This window comes from Oncorhynchus mykiss, chromosome 25 (assembly GCF_013265735.2).
Source record: "Oncorhynchus mykiss isolate Arlee chromosome 25, USDA_OmykA_1.1, whole genome shotgun sequence".
NCBI classification, from domain to species: Eukaryota; Metazoa; Chordata; class Actinopteri; order Salmoniformes; family Salmonidae; genus Oncorhynchus; species Oncorhynchus mykiss.
Genome location: NC_048589.1, coordinates 35048457 through 35061581, shown reverse-complemented (window position 1 = coordinate 35061581; position 13125 = coordinate 35048457). Strand labels below are relative to the sequence as shown.

The 13125-nt window shown below is 43.2% G+C and overlaps 1 protein-coding gene across 3 annotated transcripts in view; it reads right to left on the bottom strand.

Annotated features, from left to right (window-relative positions):
- Positions 1 to 4637: 4637 nt before the first annotated feature.
- Positions 4638 to 13125, bottom strand: part of LOC110505830 (mitotic deacetylase-associated SANT domain protein) — a 44250-nt gene continuing 35762 nt past the window's right edge. For all 3 annotated transcript variants that reach the window (XM_036963043.1, XM_036963041.1, XM_036963042.1), the window contains one exon: positions 4638 to 8533. In XM_036963043.1, coding sequence (XP_036818938.1) covers positions 8284 to 8533 — 250 coding nt within the window. In that variant the 3' untranslated portion in view covers positions 4638 to 8283. The remainder of the gene's footprint in view (positions 8534 to 13125) is intronic.

Genomic DNA, 13125 nt, shown 5'->3' with positions numbered 1-13125 from the left:
GGTAAGACTGAAACTGCATAGTAGGCAGTAGGCATTATTTTGTTTGTGTCTGTATCTTTGTGTGTGTATGTTTGTGTCTGTCTGTCTGTCTGTCTGTGTGTCTGTCTGTCTGTCTGTCTGTCTGTCTGTCTGTCTGTCTGTCTGTCTGTCTGTCTGTCTGTCTGTGTGTGTGTGTGTGCGTGCATGCATGTGCGTATGTGTTTGTGTGTTGTTCTACTCATCCTATTGAGACAACCTGGAGGCTAGGTAAGGTCAGTTAGTGCTGCACTAGGTAAGGTCAGTTAGTTCTGCACTAGGTAAAGTCAGTTAGTTCTGCACTAGGTAAGGTCAGTTAGTTCTGCACTAGGTAAAGTCAGTTAGTTCTGCACTAGGTAAGGTCAGTTAGTGCTGCACTAGGTAAGGTCAGTTAGTTCTGCACTAGGTAAGGTCAGTTAGTGCTGCACTAGGTAAGGTCAGTTAGTTCTGCACTAGGTAAGGTCAGTTAGTTTTGCACTAGGTAAGGTCAGTTAGTTCTGCACTAGGTAAGGTCAGTTAGTGCTGCACTAGGTAAGGTCAGTTAGTTCTGCTCTAGGTAAGGTCAGTTAGTGCTGCACTAGGTAAGGTCAGTTAGTGCTGCACTAGGTAAGGTCAGTTAGTTCTGCACTAGGTAAGGTCAGTTAGTGCTGCACTAGGTAAGGTCAGTTAGTTCTGCACTAGGTAAGGTCAGTTAGTTCTGCACTAGGTAAGGTCAGTTAGTTCTGCACTAGGTAAGGTCAGTTAGTGCTGCACTAGGTAAGGTCAGTTAGTTCTGCACTAGGTAAAGTCAGTTAGTTCTGCACTAGGTAAGGTCAGTTAGTTCTGCACTAGGTAAAGTCAGTTAGTTCTGCACTAGGTAAGGTCAGTTAGTTCTGCACTAGGTAAGGTCAGTTAGTTCTGCACTAGGTAAGGTCAGTTAGTTCTGCACTAGGTAAGGTCAGTTAGTTCTGCACTAGGTAAGGTCAGTTAGTTCTGCACTAGGTAAGGTCAGTTAGTTTTGCACTAGGTAAGGTCAGTTAGTTCTGCACTAGGTAAGGTCAGTTAGTGCTGCACTAGGTAAGGTCAGTTAGTTTTGCACTAGGTAAGGTCAGTTAGTTCTGCACTAGGTAAAGTCAGTTAGTGCTGCACTAGGTAAGGTCAGTTAGTGCTGCACTAGGTAAGGTCAGTTAGTTCTGCACTAGGTAAGGTCAGTTAGTTCTGCACTAGGTAAGGTCAGTTAGTTCTGCACTAGGTAAGGTCAGTTAGTTCTGCACTAGGTAAGGTCAGTTAGTTTTGCACTAGGTAAGGTCAGTTAGTTCTGCACTAGGTAAGGTCAGTTAGTGCTGCACTGGGTAAGGTCAGTTAGTTTTGCACTAGGTAAGGTCAATTAGTGCTGCACTAGGTAAGGTCAGTTAGTTCTGCACTAGGTAAGGTCAGTTAGTTCTGCACTAGGTAAGGTCAGTTAGTGCTGCACTAGGTAAGGTCAGTTAGTGCTGCACTAGGTAAGGTCAGTTAGTGCTGCAGTACAGCCATCTGTAATAGCTACATATGTTCTGCCATGTTGAGTTGATCCCAGGATTCAGGTCTCTCAAACACACACACACCCACACTTGGACTGGCATGGCCAAACCCTCTCTCCACACTACATGATGGCTGATGGGGTTGATCTCCTCTCTCTGATAAATGAACCAGAATACCATCACCACCAACAGCCAGTTACAAATTAGTCTCTCTGTCTGCGTCCCAAACGGCACATAGAGGCCACTGGACTGGGAGAGTCAGAGAGAATTATTTGTGACTCACATTCAGTCCCAAATAGGTCTCTGTTCCCTATATAGTGTGTAATGGCAAATTAAATATAAAATGGCAAATTAAATATAGAAGTCCCATTCAGTTAAGTGATTAACACGTTTTATAGTTTTCCTTTCTGTAATACACAAGATTCTGTTTGTGCAAGGTCGATGTTCACTAGACTTGAATGTTATGGACAGTGCTCCTATCTGCTGATAGTATTGGCGCCAGTCACACTGGTTATTATTGTATTCTGTGAGACTGTGTGGTTCACTGCCTTGTGTTATGTCTTTTGTAACGTGTTTCCAGAACATATGTGATAAGGATATAAGGCTCAGAGACCCTGTGCTGAAGGTGTCTCGCATTTGCAACTTAAACCAGATTTTGTTTGACTTCATCAATAACTGCTTTATTTTTTCTTCACCTGGAAAGTCCCATTACAGAGCAATAGAGAATAGTGTCCCATTACAGTGCAATTGAGAATAGTGTCCCATTACAGTGCAATGGAGGATAGGGTACCATTACAGTGCAATAGAGAATAGTGTCCCATTACAGTGCAATAGAGAATAGTGTCCCATTACAGTGCAATAGAGAATAGTGTCCCATTACAGAGCAATAGAGAATAGTGTCCCATTACAGTGCAATAGAGAATAGTGTCCCATTACAGAGCAATAGAGAATAGTGTCCCATTACAGTGCAATAGAGAATAGTGTCCCATTACAGTGCAATAGAGAATAGTGTCCCATTACAGAGCAATAGAGAATAGTGTCCCATTACAGTGCAATAGAGAATAGTGTCCCATTACAGTGCAATAGAGAATAGTGTCCCATTACAGAGCAATAGAGAATAGTGTCCCATTACAGTGCAATAGAGAATAGTGTCCCATTACAGAGCAATAGAGAATAGTGTCCCATTACAGAGCAATAGAGAATAGTGTCCCATTACAGAGCAATAGAGAATAGTGTCCCATTACAGTGCAATAGAGAATAGAGTCCCATTACAGTGCAATAGAGAATAGTGTCCCATTACAGTGCAATAGAGGATAGGGTGCCATTACAGTGCAATAGAGGATAGGGTACCATTACAGTGCAATAGAGAATAGGGTGCCATTACAGTGCAATAGAGAATAGGTGGATGGGGGCATGCTCTCTCTGCTGTCTCCTGTAGTCCACGATCATGTCCTTAATTTAGTTGATGTTGAGGTTATTTTCCTGGCACCACTCTGCCAGGGCTCTCACCTCCTCCCTGTAGGCTGTCTCGTCGTTGTTGGTAATCAGGCCTACCACTCTTGTGTCATCAGCAAACTTGATGATTGAGTTGGAGACTTTGTGGCCACGCAGTCATGGATGAACAGGGAGTACAGGAGGGGGCTAGGCACTACCTTCATAACTTGGGGTCGGACCATTTGAAAGTCCAGGACCCAGTGCACGGTGAAGGGTTCAGACCCAGAGCCCTGAGCTTAGTGATGAGCTTGGAGGGCCCTGAGTTTAGTGATGAGCTTGGAGGGCCCTGAGCTTAGTGATGAGCTTGGAGGGCCCTGAGCTTAGTGATGAGCTTGGAGGGCCCTGAGCTTAGTGATGAGCTTGGAGGGCCCTGAGCTTAGTGATGAGCTTGGAGGGCCCTGAGCTTAGTGATGGGCTTGGAGGGCCTTGAGCTTAGTGATGCACAAGGAGGGCCCTGAGCTTAGTGATGAGCTTGGAGGGCCCTGAGCTTAGTGATGCACTTAGAGGGCCTTGAGCTTAGTGATGAACATGGAGGGCCCTATGGTGCTAAAGGCTGAGTTACACATGGCTCTGATCTCTGATTGTTCCCAGATGCTGTCACAGCTTTCAAGATAAAGCAACGTTTCATGTTGAAGAATCCTCTTCAGTTCAAACCCCACTTCTCCTAACCGTCTTTCCTCCCTTCTTCCCTGCATTCCTACCTCTTTCAATACACCCCTCCCTCCTCCCTCTCTTCTCCCAGGCTTTGGACCCCTTACATACGCAGTGTGTGAGCATAGAAATAGAATGTTCTATTCCTTCCATTTCTATGGAGGAGACATCTGAGCGTCATACTGTCCTTGTTTTGACTGTGAATATTGTCTGTCATCCTGAGCCAACTTTGTTCTAGTAGCCCACTGCAGCTCTGTCCAGCACTACTGATCAAGCTAGTCCAACACTTTCACTGTAGAGAGAAACAACAGAAGGGGGAGAGAGAAAATGTCAGAGTGAAAGGACAAACAAAAGAGCCAAACAAAGATTTAAGAGGAACACGTGCAGAATAACATGCTAAAATTGAATAAATAAATTCAAAGACATACTACCAAACAGCCACACCAAGCTCCATCCAGACCAACATCCAACCACCAGTTTGGATGTTCCACCAAAACAGCCACATCTGACCAATGACTCTTACAATACAAAGAGTAAATCCAGTATTGTACATAGTATAACATTATTCTAGCTCAATCTGGAATAAAGCTATTTATTTCAGCCAGAAAAACAAGACAAGAAAAGTCAAATGAACATACAATTTGAAACAATGATGCCCTCTTATGCTTGGGATATGTAAAGGCATGTAAGATTCCTACTACAATACCGCCCCGTAGTGGATCTTAGTGAAATAACAGCTACAGACATGGTGTAGGGTGAAGTTGCCCCAAGACGCTTATCTTGGGTCAGTTTAGCATTTCCCCCACTAATGGTTGGGGTGAAGATTGGCAGAGGGGAAGCTGATCCTAGATCTGCACCTAGAGAAAACTTTACCCTGGAGCCAGACACACACTGAATGAAACAGTGACTCTATGGACTAACCTGGACCCATAACATGTCAGCTTATAGATACTAGCACATTTTGTAAAGGACCAAAACACTTATTTCATGAGTATTGTAACATTTTAATAAACAGTGCTTTCCCCATTTTTTATTACAAAAACACACAGATAGTAAAAATCTAATTTAACCAAATAAGTTACATTGTAGTAAAAAGCACTTGAGATTCCATTCCATTTTACATCCTTAGTGTGAAATGAACCCCCATAGGAAAATAGCATACAAAGTATGCATTCATAGAGTTTAATTCATAGATATTCTTAATGTAAATCAAATGTAAAGTGTTTTATTCCCTTAACTAATTGAATGAAAGTGAATAAGGCTTCCAGCTTCTTGGCCTTTCGTGGCATGCCCTCCCTCAACTTCCTCCTTAATTCTGTTTTACAGTATTAAAATAACATGTCAAAACAAACAGTTCCCCATGACCATCTTGTGGGGAGAAAAATAATAATAAAAAAAAAGGGTAAGGAGAGATACATTGAGGTTACAAAAGTAAATAGTCAGGATAAAACCTCTTCTCTCAACTGGCTAAATTATATTTCAGAGTGATATTTGACTAGAAAAAGCAAACTTGCAAGCGGCATTCCACACACTCACAAACACTCCAGAATGCATACACATCACACACTCACAAACACTCCAGAATGCATACACATCACACACTCACAAACACTCCAGAATGCATACACATCACACACTCACAAACACTCCAGAATGATTACACATCACACACTCACAAACACTCCAGAATGCATACACATCACACACTCACAAACACTCCAGAATGCATACACATCACACACTCACAAACACTCCAGAATGCATACACATCACACACTCACAAACACTCCAGAATGCATACACATCACACACTCACAAACACTCCAGAATGATTACACATCACACACTCACAAACACTCCAGAATGATTACACATCACACACTCACAAACACTCCAGAATGCATACACATCACACACTCACAAACACTCCAGAATGCATACACATCACACACTCACTAACACACACACCAGAAGAGGCTGGTGGGAGGAGCTATAGGAGTATGGGCTGTTTGTAATGTCTGGAATGGAATCGCTGGAATGGAGTCAAACACGTTGTTTCTGGTGGTGGCAGGTAGTCTAGGAGATAAGAGCATTGGGCCGGTAACCAAAAGGTTGTTGGTTGGAATTCCTGAGCTGACTAGGCAACAAAATATGTGGATGTGTCCTTGAGCAAGGCACTTAACCCTAATAGCTCCTGTAAGTCGCTCTGGATAAAAGTGTCTGCTAAATTACTACAATGTAAATGTTTGATACGGTTCCATGTATTCCATTACAATGAGCCCGTCCTCCTATAGCCCTCCCCGCCAGCCTCCTCTGACACACACACACAGTGCATAGTACCCAGGTAGGTTTAACTGGGTCCGGTAATTGGAGCTGTTCCTCTCTGCTCCCCACTGTGGCTGACTGCTTAAAGAGAAGAATCTTCAGCCTGCTCGCTTGTTGCCTTGGCGACAGATAGAGTCTGGTCTGGCGCTTGGAGGAGGCAATAGAGATAGAGATATGGAGCTTGGCAGAACGAGATATGTCGACAATAAGATAGTCAGATAGGTAGAGACATCCTTTTCTATAGAATAGGCTATAGAAATAGAATGGACATACCCATTAAAGTCAACATCATTCAACAGTCAACATCATCATCATCATGTTTTCCTCACTCTTTCTTCATGCCGTAATGATGTGGTTAGTGCTATCCCAGAATCCTTGGGATGTCCATACCCTAAACCCTAGCTTTAAACCCTCACCCTGACCTTAACCCCTACCCTTACCTTACCTAAACCGTTTTAAATTTGGGTGACATCTGGATACAAGGAATAAGAGGGGGTGTTGTCATCAGGGATCACGTGGTTCTTCTATCTACTGCACATTTACAATTCTGTTTCACATCTCTTCTCTACTCAGACTGTCTTTAGATGTAATTCTAAAACCTCACAGTTCAAAGCAGACAGCGAAAGCAATGTCTTAAATAACACTACACTACAGTCAATATGAGAAAGAGATCTCCAAAGCAACCTGCCACAAAAACAATCCAAGATCACAATAATACAAGAGACAACTGTGACATCATTAATAACAATATTATTAACAAAAAACAACATTAACAATTTGATATAATAAGCAAAAAAGCAACAGTAATTTGTTGGATATAAAAAGAACCTTTGTAAAATTGATTGTCGTTCATCCAAAGATAAAGTGTTGAAAACATCCAAGGCCTCGACAGTGAGGAGAAACACCACATGATGACTATAAAACAAGTGATCAGGGTAGGGATCCAACTGAGAACAGCACTTGAAACTAAGATGAAACCAGTTCGGTGAACTGAGGACCCGACGCATCTGTGCAAGCTTTTGACAGCCTTGAGTGAGTGAAAAAGTCCCAAACAGGAAAAATGCAGAAACTCGCACAACAATGTGTGTTCTGTTCTCTAAATGGTTCCTTCCTTCACATATAGGTAAGCCTCCACACAGGCAGTGTTACGAGAGACGGAAGAAGTGAGACATCCCACCTTTTCTGGTTAATGTATAGTCAATGAACGAAGCGGATCAGACCCAGCTACTAATGCATTGGTGCCTATGGGAGAGCCACCCCCTTAAGCAGACTGGAACTGACCATTTTTTTCAATGGTAAACTGCCTGAGTGGGAAATCTTCATTTATCCACCATCTTTGGTGTTACCACCACATCAGTCTATCTGGGCTTTTCATGACCTGGAAGTCCTTTCAACTTCAATATTGCATGGTCCCAATCACTCATATGGTGTCCTTCTATTCATAATAACATATCAAACTGGAGGATCAGAGAGTAGAGAAAACAGTGGCCACGCCGGGTTGCATTGTGGTTCATGTAGTCTTGCATTGCCAGGCATCACAAACTATTCTAGTTTTTAAAGGCTGGGCTGAGGGTGTGGCTATATAGTTCCCACCTGATGAGTCTGTGTGCTGTGTTGTGATTGGCTGAAAGTGCTGACAGGAAGAGGAAGAAGCCAGGGGTGGATGGCAGACAGGAGAAAGAAAAGTATTGGTGTTAGAGAGAGAGATGGCATGGCTTTCTTTCCTACCCTACTGTGTGCCTGAGAGAGAGTTAACCCCTGAACACTTCACAAGCAGGTTAAAGGGAAGAGGGAGAAAACACGTGAGAGAACTTGTCCCTGAAAGTGTCAAGATAGGAGATCCTGTTCCATGAAACAATAAAAAAAAGCAGTTTGTTTATAAAGACAGTTTTTTCCCAGAGAGAAACGCTGCTAAAGCAGGCGTAACAAGAGGGCGTAACAAGAGGGCGTAACAAGAGGGCGTAACTAGAGGGCGTAACAAGAGGGCGTAACTAGAGGGCGTAACAAGAGGGCGTAAAAGGGGGGCGTAACAAGAGGGCGTAAAAGGGGGGCGTAACAAGAGGGCGTAACAAGAGGGCGTAAAATGTCCCTTGAGTGTTAGTAGCCGTAGCTGAACACTCAAGGGCGCTAGGGTTCTGAGACCTCAGAGTTCTGCTCTGTTCTGTTTGTTACCGCTCACCCTGACCGTGGAGAGGGCTGTCTGTCTGTCTGTCTGTCTGTCTAAGCCAGATAGATTGAGCGTACACTTGCCATAATGGCAAAGACAGGTGGGGTGGGCTCGTTTTCTATCTCTATGGTCTTAGTGCCAGTCCTCATCTTCCTCTTCATCATCATCTTCCTCAGACGAGTCATCGTTTGTGCTGTCTCCTCCGGCTGTGTTCCCCTCCCGTTCTCCGTCCTGCCGGGCGGCCAGTAACGCTGCAGCCTCTGCTGCCGCCTGGGCCGCTGCCCTCTCCTCCGCCTCCTTCTGCCTCAGCGCTGCGGCCTTCTTCTCCTGCTCCGCGTGACTCTTCATGTGGGCACTGCGGCTCTTCACCTTGTAGAAGATCCTAAGGGGAGAAGGAGGAGGAGGAGGAGAGGCTTTCGTATCTGTGGACAAGCACTGTATGGTGTTGGTTTATTGTTCGTGTAGAAAAATAGGTCCGCACTTCAATTCGAGGAGTGTAGACATTGTCTTTACACAATCACTGTACTGTGTGTGAACCTTGAATCTGAAGGAAGGAGAACTGATGAAGTCCAGATGCCAGAAACATTTGTCCACGTGTAAATGAAATATCAGTTTTCCTCACTTCATAATCTAGGTTCACAAACCATACAGTGCTTGTGCAGAAGAGAAGGTCTGCTCTCGTGGTTTTTCTACGGTGAATCTAGAACTGTGTGATGTGCAACACCATGATAAGGCAGAATACTGCAGAGTAGTCTACAGTATATGGGCCAATGAGGACCCGGATAATGGGCGTGTTGATAATTAGTACACAGTTAGTCGCTGGGCAGAGCTGCATAGACTGGGGGCATGGCATGCCATATCACTGCTGTGTTTCAGTTGCTAGGAGACAGTTGATAATAACAGGACTGCGGTTGCTAAGGGTGAGCTCTTCTATCAAAATCGTCCAACTTTGCTTTATTCCTTCCTGCTCAAACAACCACCAAGGAGCACTTCTCACTATGTTATACACGCATGCACACACACAAACGCACTCACCCACGCACACAAAGTGCTCGGAGTGCTTCTCAAATCAGTGTTTTTGCAACCAACAACATCTCCAATATTTCAACATATCCCAACCAACCAGTAGAAGGCAGTTATCCTGCAGATGTTGTCGATATCTCAGTACCCTTTGATCAAGGTTTCTTCTCCAATTTACAATACACATCACTACTACTAGTCCATACGATTCAGAGTAAACAACTTCTACTTGCAAAACAGCAGGTTGGTATTTATTGTCATGAATCTTGCCCTGGAGGCAGCTCTGCAGAGTGGTCACTAGCTGGCACAGACACAATGTCATAAAATCTGATTTTAAACCTAACATTTACCCTAAACTTAACCACACTGCTAACCCTAATGCCTAACCCTAACCTTAAATTTAGACCAAAAAGCTATTTTTGTCAATGATTTTATTTTTCATACATATATCCAATTTGGACTTTGCAGCTGGCCCAACAAGCAGAAATCGCCCAGTTCTGCCTCAAGGGCAAAATTCATGGTAATAAGCGTCAACCTGCTGCAAAATACAGACAGATGTTTTACACTTTGCAATCAATCAATTGGAATAGCTTTATCCAAATCTTGGATCTCAAGACTATGTTTCTTTTATATGCAAATACCTTTAACCAGAAACCAACTGAGCCTCCAAATACCTTTAACCAGAAACCAACAGAGCCTCCAAATACCTTTAAACAGAAACCAACTGAGCTTCCAAATACAGTACCTTTAACCAGAAACCAACTGAGCTTCCATGTACCTTTAACCAGAAACCAACTGAGCCTCCAAATACCTTTAACCAGAAACCAACTGAGCTTCCAAGTACCTTTAACCAGAAACCAACTGAGCCTCCATGTACCTTTAACCAGAAACCAACTGAGCTTCCATGTACCTTTAACCAGAAACCAACTGAGCTTCCATGTACCTTTAACCAGAAACCAACTGAGCTTCCATGTACCTTTAACCAGAAACCAACTGAGCCTCCAAATACCTTTAACCAGAAACCAACTGAGCCTCCAAATACCTTTAACCAGAAACCAACTGAGCTTCCAAATACAGTACCTTTAACCAGAAACCAACTGAGCTTCCATGTACCTTTAACCAGAAACCAACTGAGCTTCCATGTACCTTTAACCAGAAACCAACAGAGCCTCCAAATACCTTTAAACAGAAACCAACTGAGCTTCCAAATACAGTACCTTTAACCAGAAACCAACTGAGCTTCCATGTACCTTTAACCAGAAACCAACTGAGCTTCCATGTACCTTTAACCAGAAACCAACTGAGCTTCCATGTACCTTTAACCAGAAACCAACTGAGCTTCCAAATACAGTACCTTTAACCAGAAACCAACTGAGCTTCCATGTACCTTTAACCAGAAACCAACTGAGCTTCCAAGTACCTTTAACCAGAAACCAACTGAGCCTCCATGTACCTTTAACCAGAAACCAACTGAGCTTCCATGTACCTTTAACCAGAAACCAACTGAGCTTCCAAGTACCTTTAACCAGAAACCAACTGAGCCTCCATGTACCTTTAACCAGAAACCAACTGAGCTTCCATGTACCTTTAACCAGAAACCAACTGAGCTTCCATGTACCTTTAACCAGAAACCAACTGAGCTTCCATGTACCTTTAACCAGAAACCAACTGAGCTTCCAAACACAGTACCTTTAACCAGAAACCAACTGAGCTTCCATGTACCTTTAACCAGAAACCAACTGAGCTTCCAAGTACCTTTAACCAGAAACCAACTGAGCCTCCATGTACCTTTAACCAGAAACCAACTGAGCTTCCATGTACCTTTAACCAGAAACCAACTGAGCTTCCATGTACCTTTAACCAGAAACCAACTGAGCCTCCATGTACCTTTAACCAGAAACCAACTGAGCTTCCAAATACAATACCTTTAACCAGAAACCAACTGAGCTTCCAAATACAGTACCTTTAACCAGAAACCAACTGAACTTCCATGTACCTTTAACCAGAAACCAACTGAGCTTCCATGTACCTTTAACCAGAAACCAACTGAGCTTCCATGTACCTTTAACCAGAATCCAGCTGAGCTTCCAAGTACCTTTAACCAGAAACCAACTGAGCTTCCAAGTACCTTTAACCAGAAACCAACTGAGCTTCCAAATACAATACCTTTAACCAGAAACCAACTGAGCCTCCATGTACCTTTAACCAGAAACCAACTGAGCTTCCATGTACCTTTAACCAGAAACCAGCTGAGCTTCCAAGTACCTTTAACCAGAAACCAACTGAGCTTCCAAGTACCTTTAACCAGAAACCAACTGAGCCTCCATGTACCTTTAACCAGAAACCAACTGAGCTTCCATGTACCTTTAACCAGAAACCAACTGAGCTTCCAAATACAATACCTTTAACCAGAAACCAACTGAGCTTCCAAATACATTTAACCAGAAACCAACTGAGCTTCCAAATACAGTACCTTTAACCAGAAACCAACTGAGCTTCCATGTACCTTTAACCAGAAACCAACAGAGCCTCCATGTACCTTTAACCAGAAACCAACTGAGCTTCCAAATACAGTACCTTTAACCAGAAACCAACAGAGCCTCCATGTACCTTTAACCAGAAACCAACAGAGCCTCCATGTACCTTTAACCAGAAACCAACAGAGCCTCCATGTACCTTTAACCAGAAACCAACTGAGCTTCCAAATACAGTACCTTTAACCAGAAACCAACTGAGCTTCTAAGTACCTTTAACCAGAAACCAACTGAGCTTCCATGTACCTTTAACCAGAAACCAACTGAGCTTCCAAATACAGTACCTTTAACCAGAAACCAACTGAACTTCCATGTACCTTTAACCAGAAACCAACTGAGCTTCCATGTACCTTTAACCAGAAACCAACTGAGCTTCCATGTACCTTTAACCAGAAACCAGCTGAGCTTCCAAGTACCTTTAAACAGAAACCAACTGAGCTTCCAAATACAGTACCTTTAACCAGAAACCAACTGAACTTCCATGTACCTTTAACCAGAAACCAACTGAGCTTCCATGTACCTTTAACCAGAAACCAACTGAGCTTCCAAGTACCTTTAACCAGAAACCAACTGAGCCTCCATGTACCTTTAACCAGAAACCAACTGAGCTTCCAAATACAGTACCTTTAACCAGAAACCAACTGAGCCTCCAAATACAGTACCTTTAACCAGAAACCAACTGAGCCTCCAAATACAGTACCTTTAACCAGAAACCAACTGAGCTTCCAAATACATTTAACCAGAAACCAACTGAGCTTCCAAGTACCTTCAACCAGAAACCAACTGAGCTTCCATGTACCTTTAACCAGAAACCAACTGAGCTTCCATGTACCTTTAACCAGAAACCAACTGAGCTTCCAAATACAGTACCTTTAACCAGAAACCAACTGAGCCTCCATGTACCTTTAACCAGAAACCAACTGAGCTTCCAAATACAGTACCTTTAACCAGAAACCAACTGAGCCTCCATGTACCTTTAAACAGAAACCAACTGAGCCTCCATGTACCTTTAACCAGAAACCAACTGAGCTTCCATGTACCTTTAACCAGAAACCAACTGAGCTTCCATGTACCTTTAACCAGAAACCAACTGAGCCTCCATGTACCTTTAACCAGAAACCAACTGAGCTTCCAAATACAATACCTTTAACCAGAAACCAACTGAGCTTCCAAATACAGTACCTTTAACCAGAAACCAACTGAACTTCCATGTACCTTTAACCAGAAACCAACTGAGCTTCCATGTACCTTTAACCAGAAACCAACTGAGCTTCCATGTACCTTTAACCAGAAACCAGCTGAGCTTCCAAGTACCTTTAACCAGAAACCAACTGAGCTTCCAAGTACCTTTAACCAGAAACCAACTGAGCTTCCAAATACAATACCTTTAACCAGAAACCAACTGAGCTTCCATGTACCT